This window comes from Sebastes umbrosus, chromosome 9 (assembly GCF_015220745.1).
Source record: "Sebastes umbrosus isolate fSebUmb1 chromosome 9, fSebUmb1.pri, whole genome shotgun sequence".
In the NCBI taxonomy this organism is placed as follows: domain Eukaryota; kingdom Metazoa; phylum Chordata; class Actinopteri; order Perciformes; family Sebastidae; genus Sebastes; species Sebastes umbrosus.
Window position 1 is genome coordinate 13,423,140 of NC_051277.1, and position 19,703 is coordinate 13,442,842.

General features: G+C 39.6%; 1 protein-coding gene across 1 annotated transcript in view; it reads right to left on the minus strand.

Moving 5' to 3' along the window:
- Positions 1–1,321: 1,321 nt before the first annotated feature.
- Positions 1,322–19,703, minus strand: part of htr4 (5-hydroxytryptamine receptor 4) — a 132,826-nt gene continuing 114,444 nt past the window's right edge. The window contains exons 6-7 of the mRNA XM_037779210.1: positions 18,629–19,191; positions 1,322–1,489 (exon numbers count right to left, since the gene is read on the minus strand). Of these exons, the coding sequence (XP_037635138.1) occupies positions 1,426–1,489; positions 18,629–19,191 (627 nt within the window). The 3' untranslated portion in view covers positions 1,322–1,425. The remainder of the gene's footprint in view (positions 1,490–18,628; positions 19,192–19,703) is intronic.

Genomic DNA, 19,703 nt, shown 5'->3' on the forward strand with positions numbered 1-19,703 from the left:
CACTAATTTCTTGAATGCAACTTGTGATTTTTAGGTTGTAGCAGGCTCAGTTTTAAAGCTAGAGTGAAGATACGAGCTGGTCACGTTGTTACTGGCGTTACATGAAACGTGAAAAGCCTGAAGTGTGTTATCATGACATGCGGAATGTCCTTAAAATGTCATGTTATTTATACGCCTTCCCAAGAGATCAATTTGGTTTGTTTTGTTATGTAAATATCCTCAAATTCTTTAATTCGTTTATCCGTTCAGTCTGCTTGCTTTAGTATCACTATATAATACGGCTGTCAAAGTTAACGCGATAAAGTGTTAACGCATTTTGTTTGAACGCCACTAATGTCTTCAAAGCATTAAGGAAATTACTTTTAGGTTGTAGCAGGCTCAGTTTTAAAGCTAATGAGATTGTGAAGAGCGAAGTTACTGGTATCATATGAAACTAGAAAACCTAAGGAATCCATTGGTACCAACCATGTTTTACTAGCTTGTCACGAAGGAGCTTAAATAACACTCCAAACTCTGGTATGGCCATTTTCAAAGAGGTCCCTTAACATCTGACCTCAAGATAAGTGAATGAAAGTGGGTTCTATGGGTACCCACGAGTCTCCCCTTTACAGATATGCCCACTTTATGATAAGCTTATGCAGTTTGGGGCAAGTCGTAGTCAAGTCAACACACTGACACACTGACACACTGGCTTGAGTTTGTCATGTTATGATTTGAGCATATTTTTCATGCTAAATGCAGGTCATGTGGGGGTTTCTGGACAATATTTGTCATTTTTTTGTGTTGTTAATTAAAAAAAACAACATAAAAAGTATAAACAAATGATCACTCTAGAAGCAAAAAGCGATGGGTTGACACTGCATTGGGACTTTGTGTAACTATTGAATCAAACCCCACATTTTTCCCATTTTTGTATGTTTTTGGTTATTGAAATTCACCCTGTACAACTGTAAAAAGGTTAAGATTTGACATATCAGAACAGATTTAAAGCCACCACATGCAGACTTTGCCCCAATGTAGTCGGCACCAATTTTCATAGGGATTGTCTTCTTTTTCACAAACAAGAACTCATACCGTCAGAATATTTTGAAAGATGCTGTGATCACAAAAAGTTCCTGCACACAGAGGCTGTAAGAAAGCAAATGCCTCATTTTCTCAGAGAAACAAGATTGAAATTATGTTCTTTTGTATTTAAACGAGTTAATTTAACGCTGCATTAGCGTCATCAAGGCATTGTAGGACGTTGTGGAGGTGTCATTTTTCGATATTAATGCAGATGAAACATTTCTAGATGTGCACCCCTGCTAAGACCTGAAACATCTGACCTCAGTGGGTGTGTTTGTGTTTGTGTGTGTTTTCCTGTGTGAGTGTTTGAGGCTGCAGACTCACTTGATAGAGCCTTGAGACGCCCTACACATACAGCAGCTAGACAGGCACTGGCCTGGTGTTGCAGAACCAGAGCAGCAGCTTGGAGGCAGAGGAGCAGCCGCTGGAGACACAGGAGGAGGTGGAGGAGGAGGAGGAGAAATGAAAGGGTAGAGAAAGGAAGAACGAGAAGAGGAAGAAACAGTAAAGGATATACAGATTAGATAATGGATAGAAAGAAAGTAGAAAAAATTGAGGCAAACAGGAGATGAATAAGGGAAGAGGAAATGAGAAGGGTGGAACAATAATAAGGAAAAGAGGGGGAAGGAGAGAAACAATAAACACCAAGAAGAGACAGAGGGATGAAATTAAGTGAAGAGGAAGGAAGAAAATTGGAAAAAAGACAAATAAGGGATGCGGTTAAAACAAAGTGGATAATCAAGACAATTAATGAAGGAATGAAGGGAATTAGAAGGAAAATGTAGGAAGAAAAAAAAGAGGAAGGGAATACATGTGTGGGGAAGTAAAATGGGAGGAAGAGAGCATAAAAGGTAAGAGGGAAAGGAAGGAAATATGAGGAAAAAAAAAGGAAAAAGAAAGTAGAGGAGCAACAGGTGGGAAGAAACAAAGGGAGGTGAGGAAGAAGGGAGAGAGAGGGAGGGAGAGAGAGAGAAAGGGAAAAACAAGGTTAGTTTACACCCAGACGACCCATCAGACAGCAGGCAAGACAAGACTTTTGTGTGTGTGTGTCTGTATATGTATGTAAAAACTACGAGCATCAAAGTTTATCAAAATATATGAATCTTTGTCATATATGGGCTAAAACAATGCACACAAACAGCGAGATACTCTTCAATGTTATTCTAATGTTCACACATACAACCACCCTAAAGCTTGTGAGCGTGTTTAGCATTACCAGTGTATACTGGTGCACACCTCAGCGCCGGTATGAAACGCACCAGGCGTTCCGTTAACTATAATGTAAACCCCTTATGTACTGCCTACAGTAAAATAAGTCAATGTTGACTTGGCTTCACACGGGACACAAACAGTGGTCTCTTGGGTGAAAGTTGTTTGACCCGTCCATCCTTCCTTCCCAGTCGCCCTACATGGACTTTCTCGCTCTTTATACTACGTCCGGTGCGTCTCATACAGACACTAAAGGTTGCCTCAGTGCGTCGGTATCAGATGCAGAGGACCACTGACCAAGCTGTGGTATTTGACGATTTGGGAGTGAGAACGGGTTATCAAATCACAATGAAGGGCACACTCTTACGTCTCCAGTGTTTGAGGCCGGAAGTGTGAACCGAGGGTTGGAGCTTAAAAATGTAAAGTTTGTCCTCAGGGTGGCACTGCAGCAAAAGTCACGAGGGTCATTAAAATCAAGGAGCATGAATGTGGTCAGTAAATCTGACGGCAATCAGCTTTTATTAGATAATCTTGTGTGCACAGAAGCTCATGGAGAACCCAAAGTGGAAGGCTTCATTCTCTAGGATCATGAATATACATGCACAATTTAACCTCAACCTGGACAGTAGTGTCGAGATATCTTGTCATGGATCAAAATGCTGATAAAAGAAAAGTCCATCTGACGGGGGCACCATACAAATATATCAACTAAAGCACTCTGAGGATGGTGAAATTTCATGACAATTATATCATGAAATCATGAGCTGGACCAGAGGTTTGGACGAACCGACGCATCGATCAAAACATTTAGTGAGCAGCTGCCAGCGAAGGAAAAATGAACAAGATACTGACTCATACACATTAAGTACACACTGTTTTCATATCACCATGGCGAATCAGTCACCGTCCCTCTTTTTCACACACTATCACACACACATGCAGTCAAATCATACCCATATCAAAACACTCCGTCAGCGGCCTGGTGGTCTGACATTTAATGAGCTCTACCCCGATCTGTCTGCTTTTGATGGGGACGCGGAGTCAGTCATGTGGACATAACGAGACATGAGACTGAAGAAACCCTGCCAGACTTTAGCAGGAAGCGAGGAACTGAACAGCTCGTTAGTGGACAGAGAGAGAGAGAGAGAGAGAGAGAGAGAGAGAGACAGGCTGACAAATCAAAGACTGAGTGAGAGGAGCTGTCACAGACGGAGGAAACAAGCTGTGATATCAGCCACTAAAAATAAAAAACTACAGGGAGGCCTACCCAGCATTCCTACATAGTCAACAAATGTCTCATCTAAAAAGCTGATAGTCTAACTACTGTCTAAAGTCAAAAGTCAAAAACAACTTCAGGGTTCATTTAATGTTTTTTTTTTGGGGTCAGAAATCTACTTGCCCAAAGTCAAAGCCCCTATAGTTATCAAATAACAGCAAGGACTAAAGTTAATTGTCAAGTTTTATCCACTTTGCTCTCAAACTTGCGGCAAACTGCGCAACTCATAGTTGAGGTTTTGCCCAAAGCCTGATAGTTGTCCTATGATTGTACTCCTTTGGACATTAGGTTGCCTTACAGGTTAAGAGATTGATACTTCTCAACTGGAATGAGAGAAAGCCAGCTTGCTTCTTAAGGGAGTCATGGCTGGAGGATTATCTCGATTTGCTCAACATGGAGAGAGCAGCCAGTTTACTGAGGGATATGTGCATGTACTGTATATGACTGTGTGTATTTGTAATTTCATATAGGTACAAGCATGTATTTGTATGGACGTAAGCACGTGTACATGACATATTTAGATATGTTTGTATGCAGATGCATTTGAGCATATGTTTACGTCGCCTATATAGTCACATATATTTAACTCTGAACTTTATGACAAGTATTAAATTAAATAAATAAGACAACAAGGGTTATAAAACAGCATCAAATGATCTATTCCACACTGCACACAATATTAGTATAACCCTGTGGTTCACACAGCTCGCTTACTTTGCACCCAGTGACACCTGCTGCTATGGAAACCATTCAAACCTGTAATAAATGAACAGCCCTTTCAAAATACCAGGCTGCACCTTCGTGGCATTTTCTTCTTTTTTTTAAACTGGCTGCTGTGAAAGCAGTGGAATTAAAGTGAACTGATATTCAAAAAGCGACCAACAGTTTTCATATTTGTCTGATTGATTGATCCAACAGTCAAACAGTGGTATACAGGAGTATCCCTCACACTTAGACTCTAACTAGATGACAGAACAGAATTATCAAGCTATCTAACAAGCCAGCTGTCTTCAAGTTAGATAGCTCCATCATGCTTTAATGTGACACTGATTGCAAACAAAGTTGTCATCCGTCAATATCAAAGTGTTCAATTTTACTCTTTTACTCTGGCTCTCTGTGCTTCGTAATGTTACAACTTCACTGATTCTTTTAGTTGTTACTGCAAAACCTCACCGCAGTGAGTCCGCGACTTGCCGCAAGTTGGTTTAGTTTATACAGACCATCCTGCTACATTGATTTGAATGGTAATGTCCATTCTACTCCTATTCTATGTAATGGTCTGTATTGTATTTCTATGTTCAGGACCCCAGGAAGAGGCATACCCATGTGCTTCTTATAGGGATCCTTAAATAAACAATAAACAACAACGGGAACATTTGTCAAGGAAATATGGAAATTTAAGAAAAATATATAATGAAGTGAAATCAAAACCATTTACTATATTTGTACACAAAAGACAAAATTAATGTTGGGGTTGGGAAATGTACAGTTTCCAAAACTTTGTTTTGGGATTAAATTCTTTGGGTCAGTACGGGTCTATTTTTGGTTAGAGTAAGTAGAGGGAAATCCTTTTTTGGGCATGAACAATACATTGGACTACGTTTTTTTATATAAGTTTTCTACTCAGCTCAGTATTTCATACTGTGGACGTAGAGCCAGATAGTGAGCATGTGTGGAGTGTTAGCTGCAGTTGTTTGTTGTGAGCTTGTGGTCGAATGCAGCTGACAGCATCATAGCAGCATTTAACCCGGCGGCCTGAAAGCACGGCTTCCTGTTAGGATTTCTCTGTTTGATTTTGTTTATATCCGCTAGACAATGCAGTCCAGACACACACACACACACACACACACACACACACTGATGCAGACACAAATATGGACACTGGAATGAAAATGCAAATAAACACATTCCATCGTTTCTCTTCCTCTCCGACAAACACACACCTGTTATCTCCTTCTCTTTTTATCTCCTCTGCATATGAATACACACACAGGCACATAAAGTTAACAAACACACACACACACACACCAATGAGTGGCGACAGTGTGTGTGTGTGTGTGTGTGTGTGTGGTATTGCTTCAGGTCAACATAGAGATGCCACACACACACTGAAAGCTGGTGGAAATATGATGCAGAGATGAAAACAAACATATTTATGAGAAGAGATGTAGACAAGGAGGAGAAATAGGAGTGTGGGAAAGACAAAGAAAATGGTGAGGGTTAAAGAGGAAGAGGGAATATAAGAGGAGAAAAAAGGACAAAAAGGAACATCTGTTTCATATTAGGGATGTCAATAGATTCGAATATTTAATCACGATTAATCTCACTTTTTTATCTGTTCAAAATGTACCTTAAAGTGAGATTTGTCAATTATTTAATACTCTAATCAACATGGAGGTGGACAAATATGCTGCTTTATACAAAAGCATGTACATATTTATTATTGGAAATCAATTAACACAAAACAATGACAAATATTGACCAGAAACCCTCACAGGTACTGCATTTAACATAAAAAATATGCTCAAATCATAACATGGCAAACTCAAGTCCAACAGGCAACAACAGCTGTCAGTGTGTCAGTGTGCTGACTTCACTATGAATTGTTTAGTTTCTTCTTTTATTAGCCTTGGGAGTGATGTACGAAGCTGTCTAACATATTTTGTATGAATATATTGCAGCGACTTGTATAGTATCTTCAGACAGAATAACACACCAGCATTACCCAATATTTTGTTTGTGTGTGTGTGTCCCTAAGCTCTATATACTGTATGTATCTGTGTATGTACAGTATTATGTCTGTGAATGTTGACCGACTCTCCTCCAGCCTCCAGAACAAACAGAGCAGCAGGAGGCTGAGCAGCAGCTGTATATTTTCAGCCAAAGGTAATATTCACAGCTGGAGAGGACTCAGTGAATAATGAAGAGAGGCTGCTGTTTGTTCCGCCAGGACAAACCCAACCTGCTGAGTGTGATAACATTTTCTACATCCCTAAAGCACGTCAGACCGTCTGAGTGCTTAAAACTTCCAGAGAGAGAGAGAGAGAGAGAGAGAGAGAGAGAGAGAGAGAGAGAGAGAGAGAGAGAGAGAGAGAGAGAGAGAGAGCTCATCAACTGCTGATCATTTTTATTTCAGATGGAGCGTATCATTTACTTTTTGGTGAAACCACTTCCAATCAACCAGCCTCATCTACCGCGTCCTCACTTGGTGATTTCCCACCACACAAACACATGCTGTTTTACTCAAAACTCAGTGTCTTGTGGCTGTAGCAAATTGGTCTCTGTGCTTCATCGATGATGGATTTCTGCCCGTGTAACTGCTGAACATTGGTACAAAATGGCGATCGTAGAGACGAGCCTCGGCTGTTTGATTTTGAGGAATTGACGCCACATTGAAAGAGGAAAATCTATTTAAAAATAATAGGCATTTTAACTCACTAGTAAGTACTTTAGATTTCATATTACTACATTCAATTTGCAAGTGTTCCTTACAATAGACAATATAATAGACATTTTAAAAAATGTTCAAAGTTTAATAAAAGCAGGGAAATAAAGATCAATGTTTGGCTGCTGGAACTAATCTTTGTGGTTTTATATCCACTTTTCTATTTTTTTTATTTCTATTTCCATTTAGGAAAGCAGTTTTTATCCATCCTCCCTGTAAAGCTGAATATCAGTGTGTTTGTCCTGGTCGGCAATTTGAGGGGGATGAGGTGGGATGCCACCTGCCTTGTTAGCAAAAGGATCAAAATGACCATGACTCATGTTAACCTGCCTCCCTCTCAACCCCTAGTAGCAGATAGTGCAGATATGTTATGCCTTTACCTGACGGAGGTGTGAGCACCGACCGTGGCTCTGAAGTATCAGCAGCCTCACTGTGCTGTGTATTGATAAATCCATGGTGCTGTCCGTGGTGCTGAAGTATTTGTAATTGTGACTTTTTCTCTGAGTCCCGCCCTTCTGTCAGTTTCATTTTGGATATTCTTTAAACTATACAACTACAGTAGCTAATATACAGGAACAAAAGAGTCGTTCATGGTGCAGTTCACTAGTCGTGGGTGAACAAAACAAACCAGGTCTGTCCCTTCTTAAAGTTTAACAAATCGCCTACTGCCTAAGATGCATCTCTGATCTTCTGTTTTAGTAGTATAACTACAAAACCACAGATATAAAACTGTAAAATGATCTCCACCAAGCCTCTTGGATAATGTCACAATAAAAGTAAAAATCATCACTTGTATAAACAGATGTATGTTGTTACAAGGCTTTTATCACACAGCTATGACTCATTAATATATATTAGGGATGCACCGATACCACCTTAAATATTATATTCATATTGTTTAGTACCTTCAGCTGGTCCCTTTTTATCCTCCACATATGTCTCTGCTGCCACAGTAACCCACTTCCTCATCAGAAATGTGAATAAACCTCATCATATCTCCATTTAGGAAACTTTGACTCTTTGATTGAAGGAGCTCAGATATGGAACGCTACACACTGTAACACACTCAGCTGCACCTATCAAATCCATTAGTCACACGGAAATAATGTCTCTCCTAATGAGATGACAAGATATAATTAAATGAGCTAATTTTCCATCCAGTGCAAGATGCTAAAGTGCTAAATTGATTCCATCTGAAAAGACAATTAACTTTTAATTGAAGTGCGGAGCGTTTCGGTGCGTGTCTGTCACAGAGAGAGAGATTGAATGCTGATGTATCTGCGCTTGTGTGTTTTTAGAAAGCAAACCACATCATTAGAGAACTACAAAAAGAAGCAGAAGAACCCTTAAAATCATAGAGAGAAAGAAAGGATATCATATAATGATGCATCTATAAAAGAAATGCTGTCACATCTTTTGAAAAACAGTAAAATATAGACAAATCTGTAGTATCATGAGGAGAATTTAGCTCGTCTTTAAACACTATTTTAAAGTGATTTTTTTTCCCCCACTGTTCAGCACAGTTGAGATCACTTTACTGCTGTGTGTGTTTAACCACCTGAGTGTTTTATTGCAGATCGTCTGTAACAAAACCCTTCAGTAAGCATACCATCTACATGAGTCCACAGTGAAAGAGAGTGTGTTTTCTCTGCTCACTGCAGGAGGTGCAAGCCTTCATACGGTACAGCAGCACGTCAGGAATGATGGAAGTGGTCTATTAAGTCAAGGCTTTAAAACACTGTGACATAAATCATGTTGACTGTCATTTACAGAGCAGGAGATGGAAAGATCCAGTATAAATATAAAATCTCTGACAAACACCGCTCTCTTTTTCTTCTCTCCGTCTCATTTCCTTTCCCTCTCTTCTGTTTTTATTTGCTTCTTTATTTTCCAATCTCTCTCTCCATTCTTTACCCCTTCTCTCTACTTTTATACCTTTTTTGCCTCTTCTTCCTCTCCTTTGCTTTTGTCTTTACAGTCTTTTTTCCTTTCATCTCATCCTCCATTCCCATTCCTTTCTCCTCGTTTTCTTCTTTTTCTCTTCTCCTCTAATAAAAGTCATTTATTTCTTTAATCTTTACTTTTCCTCTTATATCCTTCTGTCTTTCCTTGCCTCTTATTTCCCCTCCTTTCTCAATCTCCTGTCTTCTCTTCTTCTTTCCCTTTTCTCCTACCTGTTCTTTCTTCACGTATCCTCATACAACAGTTCGTATGATATCTTACGAAAAGTTATTCCTCATTTTTCGTGCGAGTTTGGACATTATTTATTTAGTTTCAGTTCCACTTGTATTGTTTTGGTCAAGGTTTTAAGTCCTTTTGAGTATTTTGGATGCCAGGAACAATTTTGTAAACAATCACAACAATAAGATACTAATCTTTTGCTCCTTGTTGAACACATTTCCATCACAAAGCACCTGTTCATTTTTTTTTTTACTTTAGGCCACGTGCTGCACTTTTCCTCTTACATGTTCAACTCTAGATGGTTAATATGCTTACAACAGATTTACAATTGTGTATCAAAACAAGTATCCTCATGCAACGGTTCGTATGACATCTAATGAAAAGTTAGTCCTCGTTTTTTTGTGCATTTTCCTACAAATGTCAAGCAACACGTGTCAATGTCTGACTTTACAGGAAAGTACTTGGTTAGGTTTACGCAACAAAACTACTTGGTTAAGTTTAGGAAAAGACCGTGGTAGTGGCGTTACTTAAGTACGGACGTTACGTGACTCACATGGGACACAATCAGCAGTCTCCTGGGCGAAAAATGGCCATGCCAGTTTTTCCTCGCCAAAATTTTGCGTAACTTTGGAGCGTTATTTAAACCCACTTCCCGAAAAGGTAACATGACATGGTTGGTACCAATTGATTCCCTTGGTTTTCTAGTTTTAAATTAAGTATCTTCACTCTATAGCTTTAAGGCTGAGCCCGCTACAACCTCTGGAAGACAAAATACAGGAAGGTCGGCGGATTGTTAAGAGGTTAATAGTTTATATAGTTAAAGACCGATACTTGACGTCCGTCTATCGATACAATATTGTCATGCAAAATATTGTGATACTATGCTGCATTGATTTTATTCTTCTCCTCTCCTGTCCTTCTTCCTTTTCTCTCCTGTCCCTCTTCACCCCTTCCTTCTTCCTTTCTCCTCCACCTTCCCTTCGTTCAAACTCTCCTCTCCTCTCCTCTCGTCTCCTCTGGCAGTGAGGAATTGCTTCTTGAATAGAGTTTGTTCTCTCGGCACCGACAGGCTTCCGATAAATGACTCCGATGAGACTATAAACACTCAGCGGGCTCACAGCTGCTATGTGTGTGTGTGTGTATAATGGAGTGTATTAATATGCCTTGGAGGATAAAGGTATTATGTCATACTTTACTTGGCCACTGTTATCTGGCTGATACATTATATTCAACCTGTGTAATAACCAAACAGATGCTCTTCACACTCAACGTCTCTTTTCTTCTAGATAACAGTCTGATTTACATCAGCTTTAACTTTGCTTCACTGCGGTCAACAGTAATGCATCTTTTTTTTACTGCGTTTGTTTCACCTTCACCTGTCAGTCACACAGCGCAGATGGGACTTTTTGTTGATGATATTGTATCTTTATTGTCTTGTATTTTTACAGTGTTCAAGTATCACAACAACTTTTTATTGTGAAAATGTCACAATTATTTGCTTTTGATGTGTCATAAATTGGGAGAAATACGGGAGAATTGTGACTGGGAGTCTCCCGGGAAAATCGGGAGGGTGGGCAAGTATGGGTATAATACCCGAGAAGTCACACTGTGGAGGTTGTTATTCCGCTTATACCATGGTCGGTAATCAAATGTATTTATAGTCCAGAAATTAAACCATCAGATGGGAAACACTAAAGTATCCAGTATTTCAAAAACCTCTGCTTGAAGCATCTTGATTTGCATATCAGGAAGAAGCCACAAAGTTTCAGTGTGGAAAAAAAGTTCTGTAAAAAGTTGTATAACTTATCCAAACTGTATTCATAACTTTTTAAAGACGGTAACGTGGGCTTCACTGTGACTGCTTGTCAATCACAGGCTGATGGAAACAAGCTCATTACCAAGTTGCCCTTGAGCAACGTGAAGTAACAGCTTATTTCTCCAAAACTCTTTCATGGTTCGGTGAAACTTTTTTTTAATAAGTTTGCAGCAGCTTCTCTTTCATATTCTGCACATGCAGACACATCCACAGGTGGTCGGGGCTGATTCACGATGTGTTTTCATTTCAGAGACCCGGGGACCTCGGCGCCGATTGGTAGAGAGTGCACTCGAGGCAAAATACTTCCTGAGTTTTCATCTTAAAAATAAAAACCTCCACCACTGATATAAAAAAGAAAAGAACATAGAAACGACTGGATGCTGCTGCAGTGTTTGTTGATGTGTGTATGCTGCAAATATGGGTACTGATTTTAATATTATTGTTATTATTCAGTGGGTTTTATTTCCCATCTTATGCTATGCACTTATATGTATTCTGTATAATATTTGACTGTATGTTCACAGTAAATTACTGGCTACTAGTTGCATTACTTTCACAGCAAGTTACTGTGACATTTGTACAGTAAATTATAGTAAAATGACAGCTATATACTGTGACTTCACAGTCAGTTATGGTATCAAATTACTGTGATATAGCAGTATGTTGCTGTAGTATTATAGAATTGAATTGTGATTTTACAGGAAAATACCCATCAGATTAGTATAGCAGTATGCTGTTGTAGAATTATTCTACGAGTGATCACACAAGAAACTCTAATTTCTTCTGTAATAGACCTTCCTGCATTAATTTCACAATAAAATTCTGAGTACAGTATAGTGAAATATCACAGTTAAATCCTGTGAAGTGATAATAGTGTAATTTATTGTGAAATAGTACAGTTAAATCTCGTGAAATCCTGGAAATAATTTACAGTGATCATATGTATTTATGAAGTGTGTGTGCTGTATTTTCCATCTTATTCTCCTGTTTTTATGTTCATTCATTAAAAAATCAGTTCAGCCTGTTTGGTATAAGATAATATTGGAGTACATGATAATGCTGCTGTGAACGTAGCTGGCATTTTAACTTGGGTTCTTGTATGAAATGGGGCGCTAAGGCCCAACTATGGTAATAATAGCTGTTGTGTAGTGATAACTGGCTCTCAAAATGATGATGTTTGACAGATGGGTCCAAAGAGAATGATTGTTTATGCTGAACTGAACAGTGTTTTCATTTGTTTGATTATTTGTTAATTCAAATTATATTGCCTCAGTTTTGCGTTAATATATTTTCATCTTTTTATTAAATGGAATATCAACAATTCAATGAACACTTTTAGAGAAAAATCTATTTACACCTGAATTTATGAAGTCCGTAATCTATTCATATGTTAACGACAGAGTGATGAAATTGAATGAAAAATGTTGGGATGCCTCTATTCTTGAGCTGTAGTGACAAAAAGTTGCTCCTCTTAGCTCAGCATTGTTACATCTGTCATCTACTATCATCTGAAAAGCCCCATAATTGCTTTTTATGCGGTGCGATGAAATCTGTTTAGAATACTTTATTTTCCTCAGATGCCAGGTATCTCATTTTGCCTCCAGACTCTCCGGCTGTTTCGATCGCATTCACAGTTGTACAAAGAACAGCAACAATAGGCCTCATCACCCACATTTGTAGGAGAAAGTGTCAAAGACACAAGTGAGTCATGGTCTTTTATTCCTCAGGGGGGGACATCCGACCTTTCTACGGCCGATGATTAGCTCAGAGGCCACAGAGGGTCAAACACGAACAAACTCCAATCTGTGTAAATTGAGCGAGCAGCGTGAATGTTCTATAACTGGACCGTTTCCCAGAATAGCAGCCGAATGAGCCGCGGTAACTGCATGTCCTTGTGCAGACATTGTGTTAGTTAAATTGAGTGACGTAGTGTGGTTGTATTTTTAGTTGCTTGCCCACACACAGCCTGACCCCTCGCAGTAAGAGATCATACCTGTTTAACTTGTAAAAAAACGGATGAGGAGAAATACCAGCCGTCACTTCCCTCGGATAATGACCTGAATTCAATACAGTGTGTGCGACTGAGACATGCATTAATCCCACCTTGGGTCTCGCTCCTGAGCTTTTCATGTACTGAACCGGTGAAAGGCGGAGCTGACATACCCCTGGCATTTTAAAAGCCATTACCCGAGCCAATGCCGAAGCCCTCGGTCAGGCTGAATGGCCTCGCTGTAATGGACCGTGGGATAAAGGTTATATAAAACAGGGTCGTGCCCGTAAAAAATTCCCCGGTGGGATGCAGCGCTGCCTGTTAAACACTGAATAGGAGGCTGATGCTCTTTTCTGCTTCCATGGCTGTCCCTGAGCGAGGAACCTCCACCTCTGCTGCTCTGTTTAAAGGCGTCATCAGAGGGAAATAAACAATTAAAAGGAATTAAATGGAAGATGCTATACGTCCCGCCCGCACTGTTCTGATTGACATGTGATCTCTGCAGCACAGAAACTCCACAGCCGTTAATGAAGACAACAAATACAACAAACTGACAGCTCATTACCACAATCTGATTACCTCACTAATTCCTGTCTGAGTCTATCAGTTGAAAAGAGGAGATGGTAGAAAGTGATTTAAATTAACTCAGACCAGCAGAGAGCAGGGCTTGTGGCTAGATTTATATCCAGCCAAACGCATCTTTCGTCATTCCAGCTACAAATAAATGTCACTAAGAAGTCACGCGTAACACTTCCAGTTGATAGTTAAAACCTGCATGAATCAGAGTTGAAATCTCACAGCTATGGTGACAGTTTTCTGGTGGTGTTTTTAGAGTTTTGTGCACGGTGAGGCGTGGCCATCTGAAATTAACTGTAGTTAATACTCACCACTTTGCAGTTTATTTTGAGCTCAGCTGACTTGATAATTACATTGCTGATGTCAGGCACAAACACATTTGGTAAGAATAACTTCATCATCGTCATTGCAGTGTGCAGGTTTTGTTTGCTTAGTAACGTCAGGCACGACAGGAGCGCAACCTCCCAAGCACATTGGATAAAAGGATGAAAGCAACACGGCTGGGATTTTCCAGGTGTTAAGATGCAACATGTGAACGACCCCCGACAGATGTCTTCCAGCATATAGCCACAAACCTCTGACGTCCAGAGGTGTCAGCGCACTGTGGAGTTCCTATCAATAGCTCACTAGCAGATGTAATGAGCAAGTGGGCAGGAACATATATAGTATCTAACTCCTATCTTATATAAAGCACAACATTACAGTCAACTGTTCCTAGTTGATAAATTGCACAAGTAATAACATTCAGAAATGTTCCTACCAGGTAGGAAACCCAACTTCTAATGACTCATTATGTAGAGCGTGGTATTACTTTTGTTGAAAACTCATAACCTGCACTGTAGCTAATGATGGCAGTCAGTGGGGGATATTGAACGCCATTAGTGTCTAACACATTTCCTGCAAAGAGCTTCATTTACTCTGTAGTCAAAATTCTGAGTCCTTGAACAAATATTTTATTTTGCTCAAAACTATTCAAAATCTGAACCACTTTGTACACCAAGATGTATGATAACAATACCATCTAATAGATCGATAAACTCAGCAGTTAAAATAATAACAGTGATGAAAAATATGAGTCAGAGCAACAGGAAAACATGCCACACCCGTACCTGTGCTCATGCATCTGACTTTGGTTACAGTTTTGATGTCTGTTGCTGTTAATAAAGCAATTCGTCAAAGGTTATACTGTATATTGTCTATTATGTCAGAGGTATAACTCCTTTCCACTACGGAGTACAAAACACCTAGATGAGCCCCCTGAATTTGCACCCAAAATACTACCTATGCTACTTTTTAAATTAATTATTAACCCTAATGTTCTGTCTGGGGTCCTCTTTAACAGCTATACATGTAACTACAAATAAGTGACTTTTTGGCTAATAATATATATTTGTTTGTGCAGCCCATATAACATATAAAACATGAAATATTTCAGTTCTGGATTTTGTCACATTCATCAAATGTGCAAGCCAAATTTATGGGAAAGGGAAGGTTAACACTTTAAAACCTTTCTACATATTGGGTTTTAACCATAGACTGTATATAAGAAGATGTGATGTCACACATTGGTTTGTGGACTGTGGTTTTGATGCTAAGTGCAACCAAATGCTGAAAACATTTTTAGACAACCAAAATGTTATAATTAACTTTCATGAACTGAAAACACACTGTGAAAGAGTTAAAGTTCTAAGACGAAAACACGGACAACTCCCAGACTGGACATCGCCGTGGTAGCGACCTGTCAATCACAAGGTAGCTACGCCCTAAAGCATCCCCAGCTTTATGATCTATTTGACTCTAAATGGGACCATAATTTACTAAATGAACATCAATCATCAGCTGTATTGAAGAAGACTTGAAACTAGCGATTGAGACCATAAACTCATGTTTACAATGTTTACTGAGGTAATAAATCAAGTGAGAAGTAGGCTCATTTTCTCATAGACTTCTATACAATCAAACTTCTTTTTGCAACCAGAGGAGTCGCCCCCTGCTGGCTGTTAGAAAGAATGCAAGTTTAAAACACTTCAGCATTGGCTTCGCTTTTCAGACCCGGAGGTTGCCACCTGGTTTTAAAAAGTTCAAAAGAAAAGAAAAACATGTATTTCCACATACAGTATTTAACAGTATTGTATTAGAGACCTCAAACAAGTAAGTAAAAGCAATGTGAGCAAAACACTAGGGTTCCTTTTTATCACTCCTCTAATCTAATTTCAACCTGAAAGAGCATGTAAAAAAAGAATGAAAAATTAGAAATCTTGCTGCCACATTGGTGAAATGCCATTGACCCTGGCCTAATATAAGATCACATCTGTTTTTGGTTAAATCTAGTTGGTAATTTGCAGTGCATTTAAGGATTAAAAACACCGGCAACCTTTGAAATATTAGAAATCACTGGTGGTCTCCTTGTATTACTACTCCTCTGTGAATAATTATGATTTTATTTTAGCAGTTCTCACTTCTGAGTAAAATAATGAGTGTACAGATGACTTCCATATGGACAGGCTCACATTAATAGCTTGCTTTCAATCCTCAGTAACAACTCTCTGGAGGTTTTCCAGAAATGTCAGAGAGGGAATGAAAATGTTGTGCGAACTGTCGGCAGAGTGGACACATAATTGGTCAGGGCTTCTGCGTTGTTATAAACACACTCATTGATTTCTTACAATGAGCTCCAGCTCCATAATGTCTCAGGACGTCAACACCACTTTGAAAGAAAATGGTACATTTTCACCTCGATATTAGGACAGCTGGCAGACGTCGGTTTTTCACACAGAGTCAAATCACTCAAACAAATTCATTCTGGAGCTCAAACACGAGTCTCGAAGGATCTGCAGCACCAGTGTGCAAGAGGTTCATGTACTAAATGCTACTTGATAAAATCTCTTTCCAAGCATTTTATATGTGCTTTTAAATTGGCTTTCTATCTAAGAACATTTCTGCCAGATCATTTTGTTTTCACTGGACAGTATAGCAGATATAAAGATCTAGATATGTCCAGTTCCTGTTGGAACCAAATAATATAACATGTGGTAGTAGTGCAGCTTTTACAATGACTACATCTACAGTTTTATGGCCTAGAGTATATAAAAAGGAGAGATCATTAATAACTTAATTCATAACAATGTCTCTGTATGTGGGGAAAATGTAATTTGCAGGTGTGTGAATTCTCATTGTCGCCGTCTAAAGTCTCGAAGGCACTGTTCCTTCTGAAGGGAAGTTAAGTCATCTCTGACCTTTATCAGGTGCGCTGGATGAGAAAGTAAGAAAAAGGCCCTTTGCAGAAAAGGTTACTGAAAGTGACTGATTCACAAAGAAAAAGGCTGCCAGCCATAATGAATGTGTGTCTTATGGAGGACACTTTGTAAAACTTTGAACTTTGTGGTTTTGGTGTAAAAATTAACATAATAAGTTCAAATGAAACCTTTTGTTCTATGTTAAAAAGGCCTCTTATGTCATAAACATAAGGCCTTAAGGTCAGAGGAAGCAGAGGTACAATACCTTGACTTAAAGTCTCAGAGTGTCTCCGACTGGTTCCACACTTTATTTAAATGCTGTATGATTGTCCATGGTTAATTGTGATTAATCGCAAATTAATCACACATTTCTGTTCAAAATGTACCTTAAAGGGAGATTTGTCATGTATTTAATACTCTTATCAACATGGGAGCACCGCTGTAGTGCAAAGAGGAAAGAGAGATGCAGGCGTGTGTTGGTGGAAGAGAAGACAAGCTCTGCTTCCTATAGTGGGGTCACAGGGTTATCCCTACTTCTATGATAATATAGATTATTCATACATGTCAGATACTACATTATACTAGATATAATGTAACGTATGTGTGATTATTTAACCTTCCGAGCATTAACAAGGATTCTGTGAATCATAAGCTGCTGTGCATCATTCATCATTATTGACTACAGATACGATCGTCCTATCCAGACGCAGGGAGAAAAAATGAAGATTAAGTAAGCAATAGGCCGCTAAGAAGAACATGTTAAACGTCAGCCTCTTATCTCTGTGAAACATGTGTTCTATGTTTAGAAACAGTAATAAGTAGGACTGGGAGGGTATTTACAGAGATAAAGTCATCTCTAACACAACTGAAAACAAATCATGATTGTTTTCAAGGAATATTGTATGTTCAAAATGACAAGACTTGCCCTAATATGATGTTGCTCTTTGTGTGTTGTACAATATGTTACTTTCAACCCAATAGTGTGACGTAAAAGCAACATATATGACCTTTTCGACACAAAAACTGCAAAAATAAACAACACAGGACAACATGACTTTACTACATTAATAGTAGGGATGGGTATCGTTACAAAAAATGACGATGCCAGCACCTTTAAAGTGATACCGATACCAATAGAGTACTTCATTCAATAACTGATTGCAGGTAGGGTGTCACGTGACGATAGCAAACAACAACAGTGCGGTGGAGAGTGTAATGGTAATGGTATTCAGAGCGGGGCAAATGTCAGCCATTTGGCAATATTTCACAGTGGAAAATCCAGTAAGTAGTAAAACGGCATTTGAAGACGCATCACGCAAAATAGCATGACGACTTCGCCAAAGATTAACCAACAAAATTGTGGAATCCATTGTTCTGGACGACCGACCCGATTCGGTTGTCAAAAATGTGTGATTTTGCCGCTTAATGGACCATTTGGAGCCAAGGTACAGTTTGCTTTGTCGCAAATATATCTCTGAAACGGCCGTCCCCAAATTATACGAGACAGTGAGGCAACACATTTCATGTAGGCTAAAAGATGTGCAGGATATTAGCTTCACAACTGACCTTTGAAGCTCTGACATGTGCCGTGTGTGGTATTTGATTGGGACTCGGTATTGGCCGATACTACAAGTTCAGGTACCGGGAAGGGAAAAATGGTATCGGAACATCGCTACACAAACTGCTATGGATCGTCACGCAACATGACCTAAGGTATATGGTATATACCTTTGCTTTCTTTATTATAATTTCCTCTGTAATCTTTAAAGAACAGTTTGATGCCTGATAAACATGGAGCCAGACCCGAACACTGAAATGATTTAAGAGAACTTACTTCAGTACATGTGTGGAGCCGTTGATCTGCGTGGCGGTACAGGGAGCGTTGGACGCCAGGATGGACGGCCTGCGGTACCTCTTCCTCCCACAGCACAGGATGATGAGGAAGGCACGGCGGAAGGACTTGTTGAGGAAGGCGTAGAGGATGGGGTTCAGCATGGAGTTGATGTAGCCCAGCCACAGGCAGGCCGCCCACAGCTTGTCTGGCACTGTGTAGTCTATAAAGGGGTCCACCACGTTGGTGATGAAGAACGGCGCCCAGCAGAGGCAGAAACACCCCATAATGATGCACAGAGTCTTTGCTGCCTTAGTCTCTGTTCGCATGCGGTGGTTGCGCTGATGGTCGGCGGAGTCGGGCCCGCCGGCTCCTCCCGCCCGCTGCAGCATGCTGATCTGCAGGGCGTGAGCGCGGGCCGTGATGTAGATCCTCTGGTAGGCCAGCACCATGAGGACCAGAGGGATGTAGAAGGCCACCACAGAGCAGGTGAGGGCGTATGGCTTGTTCACCATGAAGACACAGGACGTGGAGTTGCTGCCCTCGCTGTGGCGCCGCTGCTCAATCTGGTAAAAGAAGTCACATCAGAGAGGACGGTTAGAGAAGCGCCTCGAGTCAAGATTCAGAAACACTGCCGTTGTATTGTTTCATGCACCATCATATGTAAAATCAGCAGCAATGAAACGTCTATGTTAGTAGCCTGTTGTAACATCTGGAGCTGTGATTAAACCAACCGTAATAAAACAATAAAAACAATGCTGACATTTCATCGTATCAAGACTAGAAGTCTATAAGCCTATGTTTTGAGGCTGTAATGGTCATTACAAATCAGGAAACAAAACTATTTAATTTAAAAAGGACTTTGTCGTTCTATAAAAACAGCTTATAACTATGTACTGTAAGTAATTACTACATTATTTTAATGCAGCAAAAAGTAAGGGTCTGGCGGTTAGGTGGGCTCACAATCATTTCCCAGCCATAACCATGTAGGTTTAATAACCTAAAGCATAACCGTACCATAATAATAGGAGTGACAGATTGGGAAACGCTAATATATTTAAGTCAATTTTGTGAATGA